Below are 20,178 nucleotides of genomic sequence, written 5' to 3'. Positions count from 1 at the left end.
CTGCCAAGCACTAGTCTGTATCCTAGTATACAGCTGTAGTTTTGCCTTGTTTTAGTTTGGAGTTTTTGGAAGTTTCAGAACATGTTCTGACCAGGAATGGGAAGGAGGCAAGGATGGTATGCTGATGGAAATCGCCAAGGTCAGTATCCCAGGGATGTCAAACATGGGATTCTGGCTCAGAACTGCAATTTAAGGGAAGCACTGTTACTCAGGACGTATTTTTAGATGGTTTGAATAGTTAGCATACAGTCTTAGATCCAGTCTCCAGACCCAAAAATGTAAAAAACATAATCAATAAAACATCACAGTTTCCTGTAAGGGGCTCCGACCCTCACTCCCATCCCCTTCGAAGGGCACAGGATTCCGGAAAGAGGTGGGAAAGGGGGACAGCCCACCTCGAGTCTCTGCCCTCAAACGGGGCGCACGGAGCTGGGGCAGAACAGGGGGAGATCCAAGGCCAGTGTCTGCTTAGCTCTGAGTGACGCAGGTGCCATCCCGCGCCACTTTTCCAGGGATAGTTGCTTCGGGTGACTACTTATTTGCTGTATGACCTGGAGCAAATTACTTTACCTCCCTGTGCCTCAGTTTCATTATTGGTAAAATTAAGATAAACGACAGAATCTACCTCTCAGGAGTATTCTGAGGACTGAGGAGTTAATCCAGTACTTTGAACAGTGCATGAATATATAAGTGAAATGTAATGCTTAGCTATTTTTACCCGGTCACTGTATGAGACTCTCTCTACAAAATACCGAATCAAAATTTTTATTAGGCAGTCCTATTTATGCTCAACGTTATATAACACATTTTACAAATTTCCACGTTCCATGCCCCGCCTCCTAATGAAAAACGGAATTAACAATATCCGATCGTCTTCCTCAGTCTCCCTCGGCTGTACAAGCCTGCCACTTTGTCTTCCATTCCATCCCAGTTTAGAGTGAACCCGGAAAATAACGGAGAGGGAGCGCTTTGTTTGCTTGTTTATTTATAGTCCACGCGGTCTAATTCCGATAAGTAGTTCCAGCGGCTGTCTGGCCGAGTCAAGAACGACGGAAGGGAAAGGCGGTGGGGGGACGGAGCAGAGCCCCGGCCGGACGAGCCCCACCCGGCCTCTGCCCCGCCCAGCAGCGGGCGCCCGGAGGAGCGGCCGGAAGTGCGGCCCTCCGGGGCGGGCAGAGGTGACTTAAGGCGGAGCCCGGGGCGCTGGCCAATCGGAAGCGACGGTCCCAGCGGACGGGGCGGAAGAGAAGAGGTCTAATTCCGGACGCGGCGGCGGACGCCGCCGCCATCTGTCACCTCAGCTCCGGCACCAGCACCAGTACCAGCACCAGCACCCCGTCGCCCCTGCTCCGCCTCCTGTCTCCCCGGCAGAGGCTGCTTCCCGGTCCTGTCATCTCTCTGCTCTGTCCTCGGTGCTGTCTTCTTCCCCTACATGGATCTGGTCGGAGTATCATCGCCCGAACCCGGGCCGGCAGCGGCCTGGGGCCCCAACAAGGTGAGTTTCGGTCGGGGCAAATACACCTACCTTGGTCACCTGCGCTGGTCGTGTCGGAGAGCCCGGAGAGGGTGGCAGGCGCCGAGGCGGCTCCGCAGGCGACCTGGGAAGTTCTGGGCGAGATCCCGGCGACCTCGGAAAGCGGAGCGGGGCGGGACGGCCGGGGTGGGAGTGGAAGAGGCGGGGAGGGGGCTCGGGCAGGCGGGGAGGGGGCTCAGGCTGCCGGAGACTTGGGGTCTTTCTCTAGGTCTGCCCCTTGCTCTCTAAAACTTTGTAGCACATTTGTGGGCGGGACTCGCTTACTGTCTCTAAGGCAGTGACGTTTTAGGGAAAACTGCACGGGCTTGTTTTTCACGGGTCAAGTGAGTCAGCCCAGTAACGCAGGAAGCCCGACAGAAAGGTGATTCCTTCATTTCACAAGTATGGTTATACTACTTAGGCAATTTCTTGTTTTTTAAATACTAGAAGATAAGCCCAGGGTCACCTTTTCTCCACAGGCTAATACTGAAGTGTACTCGACATAGTGTAAAACGGTTATGAATTCTTATCGGCCTCGGCGGTAACATTTAAGCTTTTTCCTATAATGGCCGACTATTACGTATATGTCACACTTCACATTTGGTTTCTGGATTTCAGGCTGCTCCTTTTCATGGTACTTTCACTAGAAGGATGAAAAGATTCTTCTGCCACTTTATTGAGGGTTTGCTTGAAAATAAGAGTGCTTCAATTGGGATTCTGTGTTCCTCAAATTAAAGTTGTTAAGGAATCCAACTTTTTTAGCTTTATAATTGTTCTTCATATGCCAACATAGAACTTGTTTTTCGTGGAAAGGGTCACTTGTTAACCTTACTGGATCTTCAGGTGAGGTCTTAACAGAAAAAGGGGGAAATAATTAGCTACTAAGTAAAAGTAAAATTAATTTTATGGAGTTCTCATACAATTGTCGGGAGAATCTAAGGTATTCCGTTGGCAATTGTGGTTACACCTACATGTTATTGTGTATTTTTTTTCTACTAACACCTTGTTTTCAAGTCCAAGATCAGTAGACATAAAAGGGCAAAGTCAGTAGGCAGATACTAATGAATATGTACTTTTACATGTTAAATTCCTCCAGTTAAGCATCTACAGTGGTTTGTAAAAATGTCAAATGAGACATACTTTGCTCGATTACCTAACCTTAGAACAAATTTTACTTACAAAACTAATTCAATAACGAAGTGCTTGATATCAGTCATATTTTTATTTAAGTATACATCATCAAATTTTATTTTTATCATTCAACAACAAAAACCACCCTGGGTTTATGGATATTCCATTGGGAAGATAGCATTTCACAGGCAAAAAAAATTAGGATCTGCTGCAAGTTTTTTGTTGTTTTTTTTTTGTTTTGTTAATCCTCACCTGAGGATATTTTTTCCGTTGACTGTTGGAGAGATTGGAAGGAACAGACAGAGGGAGGGAGGGGGAGAGAGACAGAAACATAGAACACATAGATTGGTTGCCTCCTGCATGCATCCCCACCCGAGGCTGGGGGTCAAACCTACAACCCAGGTACGTGCCTTTGACGTGCAATTGAACCCATGGGCCAGAGGGCTGAAGCTCTAACCACACCACCAGGGCAAGATGCTGCAAGTTTTACTTAATCCTTTCCTTCTCTAACTTCTGGGAAAACAAGTGATTATGGAAGTGTACATGGAGGAGGTAGAGTTTTGGGGAAGGTCTTGAAAAATGGATAGAATGTTAAAGGCCACTGATTCTCAACTTTTCAGTCGAAACTTCTTTGCATTCTTAAAAATCATTGAGGACCCCAGAGAACTTTCGTTTATATTGGTTTTTGCTATTGATATTTGTCCTATAAACTGCAAAATCAAAAAATGTTTATTAAGTGATTTCACAGTCATAATGTTAATAAAAAATAACATGTTTATATTTAAAATTTTTTCCAAAACAAAAAAAAATTAGTGAAGAGAGTAATATTGTTTTACATTTTTGCAAGTCTTTTTAATGTCTGATTCAATAGAAGACAGCTGAGCCCTAGCTGGGTGGTTCAGTTGGTTGGAGCATTGTCCCATATACCAAAAGGCTGTGGATTCAATTTCTGGTCAGAGCACATACCTAGGTTTCCTTTTGGCACATATTGAGTAAATGCTTGAGTTCCTCTTTATGTCTGAAGCTCTTTGCTGGGCTCTGATAATGAAAACACCCTGCCTTTCAAGGGGCTATTGCTTGCTGTGTTGTGGTTGATGCATTAACTAATACAGTGAGTGGTCCTGCTCACACAGTACCCAGTGGTATGGAAACACAAAGGAATGGATAGAAATTGAGACAGCCTAACGGAGGAGGTGTAATTTAATTGGGGGAAAGGGATAAAGAAGAAAAAGCATGTGTGAAGGTGTGAAAGTATGCCACATTTGGCATATAATTAAGTGTTGCTTAAGCGTAGGGTAATGAGGGTAATTGATACTGTAAAGTTAAATTAGGTCAAGTTTTGAAGAACATTTATTGCTGAGGAATTTGTATTTTAGATTGCAGGCAGTACAGCAGTTTGCTTCTCATATCCCAAGACAAGATGATTAGGGAAGCAGTATAGCAAAATACTAAGAGGGTAGTCTCTTAAGTCCTACTGCCTTCATTCAAATTTCAGCACTTCTATTGAAAAAAAAAAACAAAAAACTTTCCTGTGTCTCAGTTTCTAAATCTTTAAAATAGGGATGATACTGCATCTGCTCAATTGTTGTGTGACTTTAATCCATATAAGTTATGTATATTTAGCCACGTGACTCAAATATAGTGAATTATGTCTTTTATTTTACTATTAGTCATTGCAAAATGTGATTGAGAATTCTGAGTTAGAGAATACACTTATTTGCCTTTTGGAACCTGGACTTTGAAACTGATCAGACTAAGCATTTCTAGGCAGCATTATGTCTTCGACCCTAGAGGGTTTAGGAAGAAGTCAGCAAAGTCATGTGGCCAAAAGATTAGCTATATTCTCTAGATTACTGAGAGATTCAAGATTCCAGATCTCAAACTCCTCACCAGGAGAGTCACACAAGACCTTGAGGAAGCCTCCCTGTTATCACCAGGTCAGTTCTGCAATAGGCTAGTATAGGTATGTGCTGAGAACTGGGTACATCTCATCAGTCTCAGGGTGAGACTAGATAAAACTTGATTCTGATTCACGTAGGCATAGCTGTCATTTATTACCCTGAAGTGTTCCACCCTAACAGCCTGAACGAAGTAAATTCCTGACCCTCAGTGCTATGGAACCTGAACAAGGGTCAGTTGCCCAGTTGTCCTCAGAGTCACGCCAACAAGCCCTTAGGCCAGCTAGAGATCCTTTACTGGCTAAACTTGATTAAACAGTTTTGTCTGGCTAAAGCATATCATGTGCTATGTTCTAATTTAGATACTCAGTAGTAGTTAAGGAATGAGTTTGGACTTTATCCTAAAGACAGTGAGAAACATTAAAACAATGAAAGAGCTTTAAGTAAGGAAACTGGATCAATCAAATCTGCATTTTAGAAAAACTGTTGTGTTGTGGTGTGCTGACTGGAAATGAAGTGCTGGAAGCAGAAAGATTAGTTAGGAGGCTCTTACAGTAGCTTGGTGATGGGAGGGTGATAACGAGGTGTAGGATCTTGGAAGGGGAGCTGGGCAAGTTCAGGAGATATCTAGACATCTTATTCAATATGGATGGTCCTAATCACTAGACTACTAAATGTAATCACTTGCTGCTGCTAAGTAAAGCTTGTTCCCTCAAATATTAAGAATTGTGAAATATCCCCACAGTTTGTATTTCAAGAAGGCCGAGATAGTGATGTTACTGAGGAAGGCTGACTGGTTAGCCACCTAAGAAGAGTCTCACAGAATATCGCTGCTATAGTGATATTGTTTCAAGACTATTTTTCAACTTCTGAAGTTCAGAAATAGAGTTTTTATTGTTTGTCATTATTTTGTTTTAGGATATCCCAGGATGTCTTGAGAGAGACTGACACACTTTTTACATGTAGAAGACTTACTGCTTAAATTAGAATGAAGTATAACTTCCAAGTGGGCTTGAATTGTGCAGTTGATAGAGTCTATTCCTATAAGAGATTTTACATGGGAAGCTAAATTATAAGTAGAAGATTGCTTGGTGAGCATGGACTTGGAACAACTAAAAAGGACACACCGATTTGAACTGGGAGATATTTTTACTTTGGGTTGATTTAACTAGTTATTTGAACTGGGAGATATTTTTACTTTGGGTTGATTTAACTAGTTTAATTCTCAAAATATAGCTTTATTTCCAAGTTTGGGAGGTATTCATTATTATTAATTGAATTGTCCTTTTTCTTTTTTAATAGTGTCCATGGGCTACCCCTCAAAATACAGTATCTTGTTCTTTGGCTGATGTAATGAGTGAACAGTTGGCTAAAGAGTTGCAATTAGAAGAAGAAGCTGCCACTTTTCCTAAAGTTGTGTAAGTAAAATTCAGAAAGAATCTATTTTGACTAGCAGCTTATTATAACAAAATTTTAGGGTTTGATCAGTGATTGTCATCACAAATAATTAAGAAATACATTTAGAAAAGCAGTGTGTAGAAAAAGCACCATACTGGGAGTCCATTGATATTTGAGATTTGGTCCTGATTCTGTGATGAGTTTTCAGTATTACTTTGGGCAAACCACTCTGTTTCTCTGGGGTTTAGTTATTGCAACAGTTGAACCTGATGGTCTCCAAATTGTCAAATAATGTCTTAATCAAATGTCTGCAGTTTATTTTTTTTGTATAGATATTATCTCTCTTTTGATCAGAACAAATGAATTCTGGGTCTTAGTGTGGATTTTATTATATACCCTTTAGCTTTCTCTCAGAGCATTCTTAGTCCTAGTTGGTGCTCTCACAGGTTTCTGCCATTAATTAGAGGGTGGCTGGGCAGGAGAGGTGCTTTGGTAAAGATTGTCCCTATTGTTTCTTTAGTACAATTTTTAACAATGAAAAAGCACATCCTACTCTCATAATTGGTAGCATCTATTTACATAAGCACAGTATATTAGTTTGTATTGCCTTATTTTGAATAGTGTTGCTGAAGGACCATTTATTACTGGAGAAAACACTGATACTTCCAGCGACCTAATGCTGGCTCAGATGTTACAGATGGAATTTGACAGAGAATATGATGCACAGCTTAGGCGTGAAGAAAAAAAATTCAATGGAGATAGCAAAGGTACTATGACCTCATTGTAACAACTGCATTGGGTGGTAGAAAATGCTTGTGAAGTGCTCCTAAATAAGTCTTCAAACTCTTTTTGCCTTTTAAGTTTCCATTTCCTTTGAAAATTATCGAAAAGTACATCCTTATGAAGACAGTGATAGCTCTGAAGATGAAGTTGACTGGCAGGATACTCGTGATGATCCCTATAGACCAGGTATCAATGCTTTTATTTGATGGGGACATAGGAAGACTTAAGTTTTCCAATGAATCCTTACATTTTATATTTATCTTTGAGTCGAGTTTGGTGATTTACTGTTAGATTCAGGTATCTTTTCAGACAATACTGAATTCAGCAATTTAGTCTTTGCTATTTTTACGCTTGTCTTAATTGCCTTTAGCAAAACCAGTTCCTACTCCCAAAAAGGGTTTTATTGGAAAAGGAAGAGACATCACCACCAAACATGATGAAGTAGTATGTGGGAGAAAGAATACAGCCAGAATGGAAAATGTAAGTTACAGAAAGTATTATCTCTGAGTTGAGAATTTTATTGGAATAAGTTAAAACCATGGGATTCTAAATACAATATCTTAAATTTCTAAAAATAGCTTTTGTCCTTTCTAAAGATGTTTTAGATTATAATGTGGCAATATCATTGAAAACTCTTAGCCACTAATGAGAATACAATGTACTGCAGAATAAAATTCTACAATATTAAGAAAAATAGTTTGTATTGATTCTAAAATTAAGAAGATCTTAGGAAAGTAGTATTTATTTTTCAGCATATTATTTTTCATAAAATAGCACTCCTACCCAAGAACAGATAACACTGGTGATTTGGGGATAAGAATGGGAGCAAGAAATACTTTCTACTATATCCCCTTTTATACTTTTTACATTTTTTATCTTATGCCTGAACTTCCCCTGAAAAGTCAGAAATAAAATGTAACTCTAAAAAAACAGGAAAAGGGAAAAAATATCATTTTTCCTCTTTCATAAATACTTTGGTTAATATAAAACATTTAGATCTGAGGACACAAATACTTGTTAAGAAGACCTATTAATTCTAAAAACAGTCCAGATCTGACTTTAGAACAGCCCCGTCTAATAGCACTTTCTGTGGTAGTAGAAATGTTTTATATCTATACTATCTAATATTAGCCATATTTGATAATTGAAATTTGGATGTTGTAATTGAGAACTAAATTTTTTGTTTTAATTAATTTAACTTTAAACATAATTGTCATGGTGTTGGCATAGCTTGCTATACTAACCCACTCCTCAGAAATAATTAATTATGAAATTATATTTCTTTGGTAAGATTTGGTGTAGTCTTCAAAATATAACGTGTCCTTTGATGTAAAAGCAAGGTACAAAGTATATGCTGAAATGTTTTTAGATGTGATTGGATGTTTTCTGTGCATAGAATAAAATTAACCTCCTCCTTTGGGTTGTAGTTTTTTAAACAGCCTTGCTCTCCTTTCTGTTGGGTTTATTAGAGAGTCATTTTATTTTTTTCTCTGTAATACCTATGGGTTCCGCTTTCATAGCCTGATCATTTATTGAGTAGGAAACCTATTTCAAGTAAAGACTGATCTCATTTTTTGTTTTTACTGGCCCCATTTTAAAGTATTCAGATGCTAATAATTCTTCTTCTTTTTGGCAGTTTGCACCAGGATTTCAAGTAGGAGATGGAATTGGAATGGATTTAAAACTATCAAACCACGTTTTCAATGCTTTAAAACAACATGCCTACTCAGAAGAACGTCGAAGCGCCCGCCTCCATGAGAAAAAAGAACATTCTACTGCAGTAAGTAATCTTACATTTTTTTCTGTTTGATTTTTTTTTATGAGATTGGTTTTTCAAATCAAAGGTGTAAATAAAACCCAACTTGTTTTGCTTATTAGACTTTTCAGATTTAATGTAATGGTTATTAATCACTTATTTAAAACTAGTATTTTAGTGGTCATAATTTGAACTGTATAGTTTATATTGCATATTAATGTTCTAAGATTTTAAAGAAATTTGACATTTGTAATAATTTACAAGTCTCTGATGTTTTATATGAATGAAGACTGTCAAATATCATGAAAATAATTTTTAAACCTTTAGAAAAATAAACTAATTATAAGTACACTGGGAGAACTGTTTAAACTATGGAGATAAAAAAGATTTTGACTAAACTAATGTCTGACTTCTAATAATTCTTTTATATATTCATCTACAAAGACAGAGTTAAAGTTACAGGAATGAATTGTATCTTGACGCTACTCTTTTTTTTAAGTATTTATTTTTAAAAATTATATTTATTTTTAAAAAAATTGATTAGAGAGACAGAGAGAGAGAAACACCAATGATGAGAGAATCATTGATCGGCTGCCTCTGCATGCCCCCTACTGGGGATTGAGCCTGCAACCCCAGCATGTGCCCTGACCTGGAATCAAACCGTGACCTCCTGGTTCATGGGTCAGTGCTCAACCACTGAGCAACACTGGCTGGGCTTGAGGCTACTCTTAAGAGTCTGTTTGTTATAAGTAAGTAATAAAGGTTTTAAAAAGTATATATTTTGAATGTTTGATATTAGAAATGGCTCAGAAAGTGTTATATGATAAACATTTTCATTTATAGTGCTTTATCTCTTGCAGGAAAAAGCAGTTGATCCTAAGACACGTTTACTTATGTATAAAATGGTCAACTCTGGAATGTTGGAGACAATCACTGGCTGCATTAGTACAGGAAAGGAATCTGTTGTCTTTCATGCATATGGAGGGAGGTAAATGAGCAAAATACAATACCATCATGTCAGTAAAAGTTTAGCCCCTTCTCCCCAATATGAGTGGGTTTTTACAAAATTAAAGTTAATGCGGCATGGAAAGCAAAATAATTTAAAAAGTATTATTACTGAAAATCTGGACACTATAAGGATGTAGAAAGAAAAACATACTCATCTTAATCCCACCATCGGGTGATAACCATTAATTTTGTGTAGACTCCTTTAGTCTTTTTTTCTGTGCATATACTTTCTACTTTATTGTAATCATACTGTATCATATAGGCAGCTATAAGTAGCAGAGCAAAATTTGAACCTGTGTTTGTCTAAACATTTTTGCATGGGTTTTGAGAGGTGGGGTCTTCCCCTTGCAACTCTGATTCTTACTTTAAGAAATACCATCTTTCTGGCTTGGCTGGCATGGCTCAGTGGTTGAGTGTCAACCTATGAACCAGGAGGTTAAAGTTCGATTCCCGGTCAGGGAACATGCCTAGTTTCAGGCTTGATCCCCAGTAGGGGGACATGCAGGAGGCATCTGATTAGTAACTCTCATCATTGATGTTTCTCTCTCTCTCTCTCCCTCTCCCTTCCTTTCTCTCAAGGCAATAAAAACATATTTAAGGAAAAAAGAAATACCAGCTTTCAGTAATGCTTACATTATTTAAGAAAACATGTTAGAGGTCTTATGCTGTTTAGATCTTACCCACTTCACTTTTATTACAAGGGCTTCGATGAATAAAGAACTGCACAAGGAAGAGAAATGTTTTTTTAAAAGTGGAGCTTGTTTAGAGAACATGCCAGGAATATGAAATCATCTGGTTATTTACTGTCAAAATTACAGCAAGGCTTACTAGCTCAGCTATCCCTTTACCTTAATGTTGTTTACAAACAAAAATGTTAAAATAGATTACAAAGTTATTCTAGTTTTTTTAGGTTTAGAAAGTTATTTACTATGTACTTAAGATGATTTAAACAATTATTGATCAAGTCCTTACCTCAGGTTTTCTTTTCTTTTTTTAATTTTTGTTATTGATTTTAGCGGGGGAGGGGGCAAGGGAGAGAGATATCAATTTGTTGTTTCACTTACTTATGCATTCATTGGTTGATTCTTGTATGTGCCCTGACCAGGGATTGAACCCACAAAATTGCCGTATCGGGACAACGTTCTAATCAACTGAGCTACCTTGCCAGGGCAGGTTTTCCTAACTATTTAGTCTCCCTTTCTAGATGAGATATACACATATAATTGTATATCAAATTACACTGTTAAGTTCCAAAAAGAAAAGGGTAAAAATGAATGTTAGGATACAATAGTTTAACATTTTTCAAGCTATATGATCTGGAGCAAGTTACTAACCCTCATTTATAAAATGACCTTTGCCTCATAGGATTTTTGTGGGGATAAATGAGGGTACTTGACTATACCTGGTATATGGTAATCTTAATAAAAATTTCTTTCTTTCTTCAAGCTTTGTTGCCCTCTTTCCAAATTTATTTGAGGGTACCCTAAGACCATGCACAAATTATTTAAAATGAAAGATTACTTGTGGTAGAAATTAAAAAGTTCACAGAAAGGATTAAAATGAAAAGTATTCTTCATCTTACCAACTCTAGCCCCATAGATCTTTTCTCTAAAGATAACTACTATTAACAATTTTTACTCTAATCTTCCAGAAATTTGTATGCATCTATTCCTTATTTTCTTAATATAAAAAAGATTATACTCTTATATTCAGGATCTTAGTTTTCCTGTACTATATCTTAGATCCTTCTATATTACTGGCTTACATTACCCCATTTTTATGGTTGTACATACCATTGTGTGAATATATATGAGTATCCTTGTATATCTACCTTCGTGTGCTTTTGCCAATATATCCTTAAGCCAAATTCCTAACACTGAAATTGCTGGGGCAAAGACTATATGCATGCATTCGGAAAACCTACTTTATTATGTAACAGACTTTCAGCTTTAACGGACACCCCCTTGCCTGAATTAGTCCATTATATTGAGGTTTTATTGTACTTGTAAGTTAGCAAAACTAGAAAGCATTTTGTTTTCTACAGCTGGGAGTAAATACTTTTAAAAGTTTATATTAGTTTTCTCTGCTACATAATAAATTACCACAGTCTTAGCAGCTTAAAAGCAACACTCATTTAGTATCTCATAGTTTTAGTTGATCAGAAGTTTGGGCAGGCATGGCTTATCTGGGCTCTGCTCAGGGTCTCACAGGGCTATAAGCTAGGCTGTAATCCTTTCTGGAACTTGGGTCCTGTTCCCTTGGTACAGTGCAGTTCCTTGCAGCTATGGGACTGAGGTCTCTACTTTATTGCTGGCTATCAGGTGGGGGCTGCTCTCAGCTTCTAAAGGCCCCTGCAGTTCCTGATTGTGTAGCCCTTTCACATAGAAGGTGACTTCTTCAAAGGCAGTAGGAGAATCTCTCCTTCATTCAGCTAAGACTTGAGTCTTAACGGAATGTAATCCTGGGAATGACTAGGCCATCACCTTTGCCATATAATGTAACCTAATGAAGCGAGTGGCTATGCCACCTACACTCAAGGGAAGGGGATTATTCAGAGTGTGTATACCTGGGGCTGGGATCTTTGGATCTTGGGGGCCATTTTAGAATTCTGCTTACCACAGAATTGTTCTGGTTTCTATTACTCTCAGGTTGACCTTGTAATCAACAATTAATTGAATAGGTACTTGTGCTAGATTTTTCAGGGCATAAAGTGTAACACGTTTTCTACTCAAAGAGCTTATGATACAGCCAAGAGGAAAACATTACAGTAAGAATTGTTATGGTCAATAAAAGATAATTATGTAATAGAGTGCAGCTGTATAAGTGAGACTTTGTAGTGTGGGACAGGAATAGAGAACAGAGCAAGATTCTTGCTAGTCATGTTTAGAGAAAGTAGATCTATCCATGTGTCACAGAATCTTTATTTTGAAATTGTTTTACTTGTGAGCTCGCAACTTATACTGACTTAATTTTTTTTCTTCCATTTAGCATGGAAGATGAGAAGGAATATTGTAAATTTATACCTACAGAATGTGCCATCAAGGTATTTAAAACAACCCTTAATGAGTTTAAGAACCGTGACAAATATATTAAAGATGATTTCAGGTTTAAAGATCGCTTCAGTAAACTAAATCCACGTAAGATCATCCGAATGTGGGCAGAAAAAGAAATGCACAATCTCACCAGGTAAAGAAAATCATGGTGCTAGAAGTAATCTTGAGTAATTACCTTTTTGTATTAGGCCTGTTTAAGCCAGGCAAAAAAAATCTATGCTTTCTTTTTAATTCATTTGCAGAAATTATGGAAGGCCTTGAAATTCTGGTGTTTGATGAGGCTTTATATAAAAAACATTTCCATACATATAAGTATGAATTCATATTTTCAGGATAAATGAAGCCATTTTCTGCCTAAGATATTTTGTCATATATCTAAATGCTATCTTTTTTCGTCTCCCAATTAGGATTAGTATAAAAAATGATTTCCCTTTTTTTGTTTCAGAAAATGTTTATTACATGTAATGTTTGTTAATTTGGTGGGGGTGGAGTCTTACCAGTCAAATTGCATTTTGCTTTAATTTATTATTGTTTCTCAATTCTCTAAGCAGAATTTATCAAGGAATCTGTTTTATCAGCCAAGTAACTTAGTAATAATCTTTCTCATTAATGAACCTCATATTGTATTCTTACTGAAAGCTTAATTTTAGTTTATTTTTTTCTAAAGATGTTTGCTTTCAAATGTAATATTCATATTTATTAGTTATAAAATTCTTCTACTTAATAGGACTAAATATAGAATAATTTCCTAAGAGATATTGCTGGCCTCCAGTTTCTTCTGTATTACTGAGATCTCACCTCTGCCTTTCTTAAAATTCTTCAACAGCCCCTGTAGTCTTTAGTGTAAAGTTCAAAGCCCTTTTGTGATGCAGAGCCTACCTCTCTCTGTAGCCTCAACCCACATTGCCCTTCTTCCTATTCAGAATCCCTCTGTGTTGATTTATATACTTTCCCCAAATGGATTGTGCTCTTGAACACCTCTTTGCATTTCTACAAGCTGCTTCCAACCTTAGACCAGCATTTCCTCACACTGTCTTAATCTGGCTAATTCCCATTTGCCCAGTTTTCCTTGATGTTGTGTGCTCCCATAGCTCCTATCCCCATTTCTGCCAGTGCACGGACCACATTGCACTGTAATCATCTCCTCACCTGTCTTGTCATTTCCACCATTCCATGTGCATTCCCACATCTACAGGGTAAAATATGCCAGCTCATTGCAGGCCCTTGATAGATATATTTTGAATGAGTAAAACATTTTCTCCTGATCTTTACATTCTTGATCATTTCTTTCTGTATAGAATGCAGAAAGCTGGAATTCCTTGTCCAGCAGTTGTGCTACTCAAGAAACACATTTTAGTTATGTCTTTTATTGGTCATGATCAAGTTCCAGCCCCTAAATTGAAAGAAGTAAAGCTCAGTAGTGAAGAAATGAAAGAAGCCTACTATCAAACTCTTCACGTAAGTTGTGCCTTTGAAAACATTTGCACACCAACTTTAAAAATATTTCTTCTAAATTTTAAAAGTTTCCTAAGATAGTACTATTTTATGGTGATATAATGACAAACTGAAGTTTGTGAAAGAATGTTAACATTGACGAGTTATCTTTATACCACTATGTGTGTGTCTTGAGTCGTTTTAGAGAAATAGACTTTGAAGCAAGTGAAGGCTCCATTGTAGCATCAGTGACAGAAGCATGAAGCTATTATTCACAAAACTTTATTTTGACATTACTACATTTAAGAGATGTAGTGCCTAATTGGTTTTTATGTTTTTTGAATGATAATGCTCTAACTGCAAAGAAATTACCTTTCCTTGTTGGGAAATTCAAAGGAAGCAGATTTGGACTCATTATAAAGTGCAGCTGGAAACTAAAGATGGTAGGGAGTGGTTTCTCCATCCGTGCAGGTGTTAGAGTTGGAAAGCACTTGTCAGGAATCTTGAGGAAGCTATGCTTCGGGACAGCAACTGAATTCAATCTGAGGTCCTACTAGCTTAAGAAAATGCCTCCAATATTGTTATTTTTCTGTATTAACTGAATAGTGGAGAAACATATGCTTTTTATACAGTCTCTGCATGGAGCTCATGGCATTCATCAGTTCATATGAATATAAAAGTGTTATACAAGTTAATTTTTTAAGATATAGTTAGGGAAATCCAACTTACTTTGCCTCCAATAGGACAACATTCGAAGGAAAATCAAATTACTTTTCTGGCTGCTTTTTTTTTTTTTTTCTGGCTGGCAAAGAGATGAAGTAGTAATGTACTTTTCCTATTTGAATTATATTAAGGCTGGGAAGCAAAGCCTTAACACTGATTTCTACTATAAGGTTAGGGCTCACCATTGATAATGAACATATAATGCCACATAATTTATAAGAATATCTCTTTCGTACTATGTCTGGTAGGAAGTACTTTTTAACCTTGGAATTGTATACATCCCATAGAGGTCTCAGTGAGCCACTTGCTCTTTTATGAAGGGTAAGCCTAAGTATCCTCCTGGTTAGTGACCATGCACATGGCTGCTCTCTTACTCATGTGGAATCCAGGTCTGCCCCTTGGCCTCCTGACCTCATTGTTATCACATGGACAAGGAAGTAGAGTGTCACACACTCATCCCCTCCATTGTCTCACTGTTTCATGACCCCGCCTTAAAAAAAGAAAGCCGTCCTAGACTACAAAGAAGAAGTAAGCTCTAACTTAGTCTTGATTTTTCTGGATACTATTGGTGAGCATAGACATTTTAGTTGTATTGGTAAATTAGTATTGTTATTTCATTTCCTAAATGTCTGCCTTATCTTCTCACAGTTGATGCAGCAGTTATATAATGAATGCACGCTCGTACATGCTGACCTCAGTGAATATAACATGCTGTGGCATGCTGGGAAGGTGAGGAGCATATTTTGTTAATGTCCAGATTAAATGACTTGATGGAAATTACTGAAGGTAAATCACTGTATAATCTATATTTAAATAGGTTTGGTTGATCGATGTCAGTCAGTCTGTAGAACCAACCCATCCTCATGGCCTGGAGTTCTTGTTCCGTGACTGTAGGAATGTCTCACAGGTAGGCATGTAAACTAATACTTTTTTTAATGGAATATAAGAGATTCATGTATTTTTCTCACTTCTAGGGATTGGTTACTGGCTGCCTTCATGATAAAGATATAAAGATCAATTTGTCATTTTATTTTCAGCAAGAATTTGGTTATATGCCTCACATTTGGGCCATTGAATTATAGTTCCAATAGAGTAAATTTTTATCTTGGCTCCAAATATTTAAACAGTCCAGTAGACATTTAATACATGCACAATGCTTAAAGAGAGGCTTGCATGTAGTAAGTCTGCATGTTTACTGTCATTGTTATTACCATTGAAAGGACACTAGTCATACTGGTACAGTGTCTGATCAGTGTTTCTGTGAGGCAAAGTAAACAGATCAGGAAAGGTAAAACTTAGCAGTCACAGAGTTGGGTCACATTTGTTTGCTATTTCTAAAGGAAATTAATTGTTAGCAATAGATTCAGATAGTAGTGTTCTTTCTGAATGATAGAATAACTTCATATTGGAAATAAGTTCTATGCCTGCTTGACAATTTTATTAGATTTAGTGAATACTTTGAATCTACACATTCAAAGCAATGCCAAACAGTTTTATAAACCACTCATTTTTACAGCTTTAGAAGGCGTAAACTTAATCCAGCTATAGACTGACTAACTCAGAAGACAGCACAGATGTGTAAGAGGACAGAGAACAAGTAGAACCTGAGCACAGTTAAACTGGAAGTGGGGAAACCTGTGGTTTAAAAATTGTGGGAGGAATTCAGTGGTGTCCTACAAGTATACTATTTCCTGTTTTTAGAGAACCTTGCTAATATCACTTACGTCCTTATATTTCTTTTACTAGTTTTTTCAGAAAGGAGGAGTAAAGGAAGCCCTTAGTGAACGAGAGCTCTTCAATGCTGTTTCAGGCTTAAACATCTCAGCAGATAATGAAGCTGATTTCTTGGCTGAGGTAAGCTTAGCTGTTTTTTCACCCTGCTGGTAATGGAGTACTGGCTATCGTAGATTACTGAAACTCAAAGCTAATTTTATCCCCCCTCCCCTCAAAAACAGAATTAATTTGAGATTTGTATTTTCTGGAAACATTTTTGGTCCTTTCTAGGCTTAAACCCTAAGATAGACATAGCAAAAACTCTTCTTTGAGGTTGAGATGGACAAATAACGCATTTCCAATACACTGTATTTCCCCTATCTTATGAAGTTAACTGGTGAACACTCTGAGTGATAACAAGAATTAGTAACATGTGGTCCCTGCTTTTAACTGAACAAAGAAAGTTAGTGGCCATTCTTAGAAATACCCAGTCATTATAACATGGATCTATATAGAACTAAAGAAAAAAAATCTCCCTCAGAGAAGGTCTCTTACAATTGAACAAAAACTAAAAAGTGAAACAGCAAATAATTCCCAACAATATACCAAAGCAGAAAACAGTTATTATGGAGTCTGTTCCAGAACTTCTGTATGACTTGAATTTGGAAAGCTGGATCTAAGACCAGAGAAGTACTAGAAAGATGGTAAATCCAGCTTCTAGCTCAGTATAGTTGCTAAGTAGGTGTTACTATTGTTGAACAAATGCTGGGAAATCCTTTTTCCTGTTCCCAGAAAGCTTTATAGAGTACACAGTAAGACATATCTTGATTTCATTTGCTAGCTTGATAAAGAACTAAATATTAACCCTCCTAGTATAGTCAAATAAAAAACATAGCCTGGCCGAGCGTGGCTCAGCGGTTGAGCATCGACCTAGGATCCAGGCAGTCAGGGTTTGATTCCCGGTCAGGGTACATGCCCAGGTTGCGGGCTGCAGCCAATCAATGGTTCTCTCATCATTGATGTTTCTATCTCTCTCTCCCTCTCCTTTGCTCTCTCTGAGATCAATATAGATATATTAAAAACCAAAAACATACATGCATGTGTTATGCTGTAATATATGTATGTGACACACACTAATATGTGTCATACTGTCATTCTGATTCAAGGCCATCATCATTAGGAGTGACCTTGTTTTAAGAGAGTAAACATACTGGCTCAATCTGAAGTATAGTTTCTGTGAAATAGGATTTTGACAGATGCATTCAATTTTAAATGGTATTCATTTTGTAGATAGAAGCTTTGGAGAAAATGAATGAAGATCATGTTCAGAAGAATGGAAGGAAAGCTGCTTCATTTTTGAAAGATGATGAAGGTCCTCCAGTTCCATGTGATGAATAGCACTAATACCCACAGCTTTCAGTGTTAACACAGCGGTAATTGCCAGCTGCCAATGCCAAACGAAGTTATGGGTGACTTGAAATACCGAACACGAGGAGTGTACAATGGTGCTTCTGTGCATTTTCCCCCTTGTAACCCATATGCCAGATGTGTGGAATTTTTAGCTTGGCATTGAGAGAATAAAATGTCACTACCTCTCATCTTATGAACAGGATAATATAATTCTTTAACAGCTAAAGGTTATCTGTTGGAATCAACCTGATTTTACAGGATTCGTGGTATAAAATGTTTTGATGATAATTTTTAAAAACTTAGGTAACATTTCCAGATATGGGAGGAAAGGATAGAAGTGTTTACAAGGGAGGCTTTTATTACAACATACTTGGTCTGATCACCTCCCTGTTTTGTGTTTCATCTTTCCTCAAATATTTTATTGGCCTGAAATTAGCCCTTCTCAGTTCTTTTTCCAGATTGTGACCATGATTCTAAAGGAAAATAATCTTCCTTTAGTAGGTGTTATAAATGGAAATCTGGTTTCAGAATGGCTGATGGAAACAGTCATAAGCAAAATACTTTTATTGGTACATTGTGAATATAAACTGAATTCTTTCCCATGTTTATATCCAAGAAAAGGCATTGTAGGTTTTTGAAATTTGTGTGTGTGTATATATATATGTATATGTGTATATATATATATATATATATATATATATGGGTGTATGTGTGTGTGTGTATATATATATATATATATGTATATGTATATCTTTGTAAGAACCATCCAAATTTTTAAAAATTAACTCTCATCATTTCTATATTTAGGTGAAATGGATAGAATGTAACTCATGGTGCAGCTGCTCTGCATTTATAATAAAAATGTTAAATATCTGGAAGGGCAGAATATAAGATTTAATCCTGTTTGACACATTTTAATGAAGTCAATGATACAAGTTCAGTTTACATTTCATTCAAACATATACTTATTCATTCATTTTGAGAGAAATACAGCAAGTCAAATGATAAACACTAGGTGTGAAACACGTTGGGTACCAAATTAACCAACTAATTTGAACTATCTGACCTCACTTTTAATAATTTTTAGTATTAGCTAGATGCCACTTTTTAAATAAAGTAAGCACTGCATTGGCTTTATTAGGATTGAGGTTCATTAACTACAATGTAATCATTCCTCCTATTACTGATTTCAGATTGGAACCACTAGAGGCCCAATCTGATAATAGAAAGTAAAAATCTAAACATTATTTACATTTGAAAGTCCCTCCTTTAATATTTACAAATGCCAAATATGTTCTTTCTAGAAAAGTATTTATTTTTGTTTCTGTTTTATGGCTTTTAGAGAAGTATGATTTGGGGTGGATACTTATTACATTTCTGAAATGTTTACTACTATGAAACAAAGATTTAAATGATTGGTGATTATTGGCTTTACAGAAATTTCAGAGACCTAATTTTTAAAAACCACTAACCACTTAAAAAGTTTTTTGTTTTGTTTTCTGACATACTCTGTTTGACTAAGAGCAACGAATGTTGCTGTATAGCATTCTTGGAGTGTGCTGTGAAACATGCTTTTTAAGATATTAAAAACAAAGAGATCATTTTAGAATTGATTCTTTGTGTGGTTTCTTCCTGTTCCTTATATTAACTTATATCCTGGCACCAAGTTACCCTGTGGTTTCTTCCTGTTCCTTATATTAACTTATATCCTGGCACCAAGTTACCCCTTCTGCATAAAATGAAGCAGTACTATTTTAAGCAGTTTTTTCCCTCTCCACTTCTCATTTAGATTTCACTTTTAAATGACCTACTGCACATTACAAATAGGTTTTTCCCTTCCTATAGATCAGAGATTAAATGTTCCACTTTGTGGAAAAAGAGAGTTTTGCCCATCCTCACCAGCATTTTGTATAATCACTGTTTCTTTATTTTGGCCACTCTAACAGGCGTGTAGTGATACCTAGTGAGATCCATAGTAATACTGACATAGGATTTTTTGAAAGCATATAATGAAATTATTGACATTTAAAAGATCCATGTAACTCGGTGAACAAATATTTTCCAAACTACCAGCACATGGTGTTACAAAATTATCCATGACTGTTCTGGTTTTAAAATATGTCCACCAATTCTTTGATACCTCTCTTTTCAAAGACAGATGCTAATTCTCCTCTCTAAATGTGGTCTGTACTCAGTGAATCTAAAGAATAGAATGTAGCAAAAGTGGTGAAGTGATACTTCTGAGGTTAGTTCATAAAAGACACTGTGGCTTTGGGTCCCTTGCTCTGGGGAAAGCCAGCAGCCATGTCTTGAGACACTCAGGAAGCCTCTGGAGAGACCCACATGAGGAAATGAGAT

General features: G+C 37.1%; 1 protein-coding gene across 1 annotated transcript; it reads left to right on the top strand.

Annotated features, from left to right (window-relative positions):
• The first annotated feature begins 1,209 nt into the window (after positions 1 to 1,209).
• On the top strand, positions 1,210 to 18,114 carry RIOK3 (RIO kinase 3). Its single transcript, XM_081149656.1, has 13 exons — positions 1,210 to 1,495; positions 5,845 to 5,960; positions 6,562 to 6,707; positions 6,802 to 6,909; positions 7,094 to 7,203; positions 8,360 to 8,503; positions 9,340 to 9,467; positions 12,476 to 12,673; positions 13,839 to 13,998; positions 15,346 to 15,426; positions 15,515 to 15,604; positions 16,444 to 16,551; positions 17,701 to 18,114. Exons 1-13 carry the CDS (start codon positions 1,433 to 1,435, stop codon positions 17,806 to 17,808), a joined length of 1,560 nt encoding a protein of 519 aa, XP_081005782.1. The 5' UTR covers positions 1,210 to 1,432; the 3' UTR covers positions 17,809 to 18,114.
• The last annotated feature ends 2,064 nt before the right edge of the window (positions 18,115 to 20,178 follow it).

The sequence above is a fragment of the Miniopterus schreibersii genome (assembly GCF_964146895.1).
Source record: "Miniopterus schreibersii genome assembly, chromosome: 10".
NCBI classification, from domain to species: domain Eukaryota; kingdom Metazoa; phylum Chordata; class Mammalia; order Chiroptera; family Miniopteridae; genus Miniopterus; species Miniopterus schreibersii.
Note: the sequence above shows the minus strand (reverse complement) of the source record. Positions and strands in the feature narration are given on the sequence as shown.

Excerpts from the sequence above, each read along its gene's own strand:
- RIOK3 (XM_081149656.1), top strand. The coding sequence starts at position 1,433 with ATGGATCTGGTCGGAGTATCATCGCCCGAACCCGGGCCGGCAGCGGCC. Across the intron at positions 1,496-5,844 it reads CGGCCTGGGGCCCCAACAAG|TGTCCATGGGCTACCCCTCA; the intron begins GTGAGTTTCGGT and ends CTTTTTTAATAG. Across the intron at positions 8,504-9,339 it reads AAAAAGAACATTCTACTGCA|GAAAAAGCAGTTGATCCTAA; the intron begins GTAAGTAATCTT and ends TATCTCTTGCAG.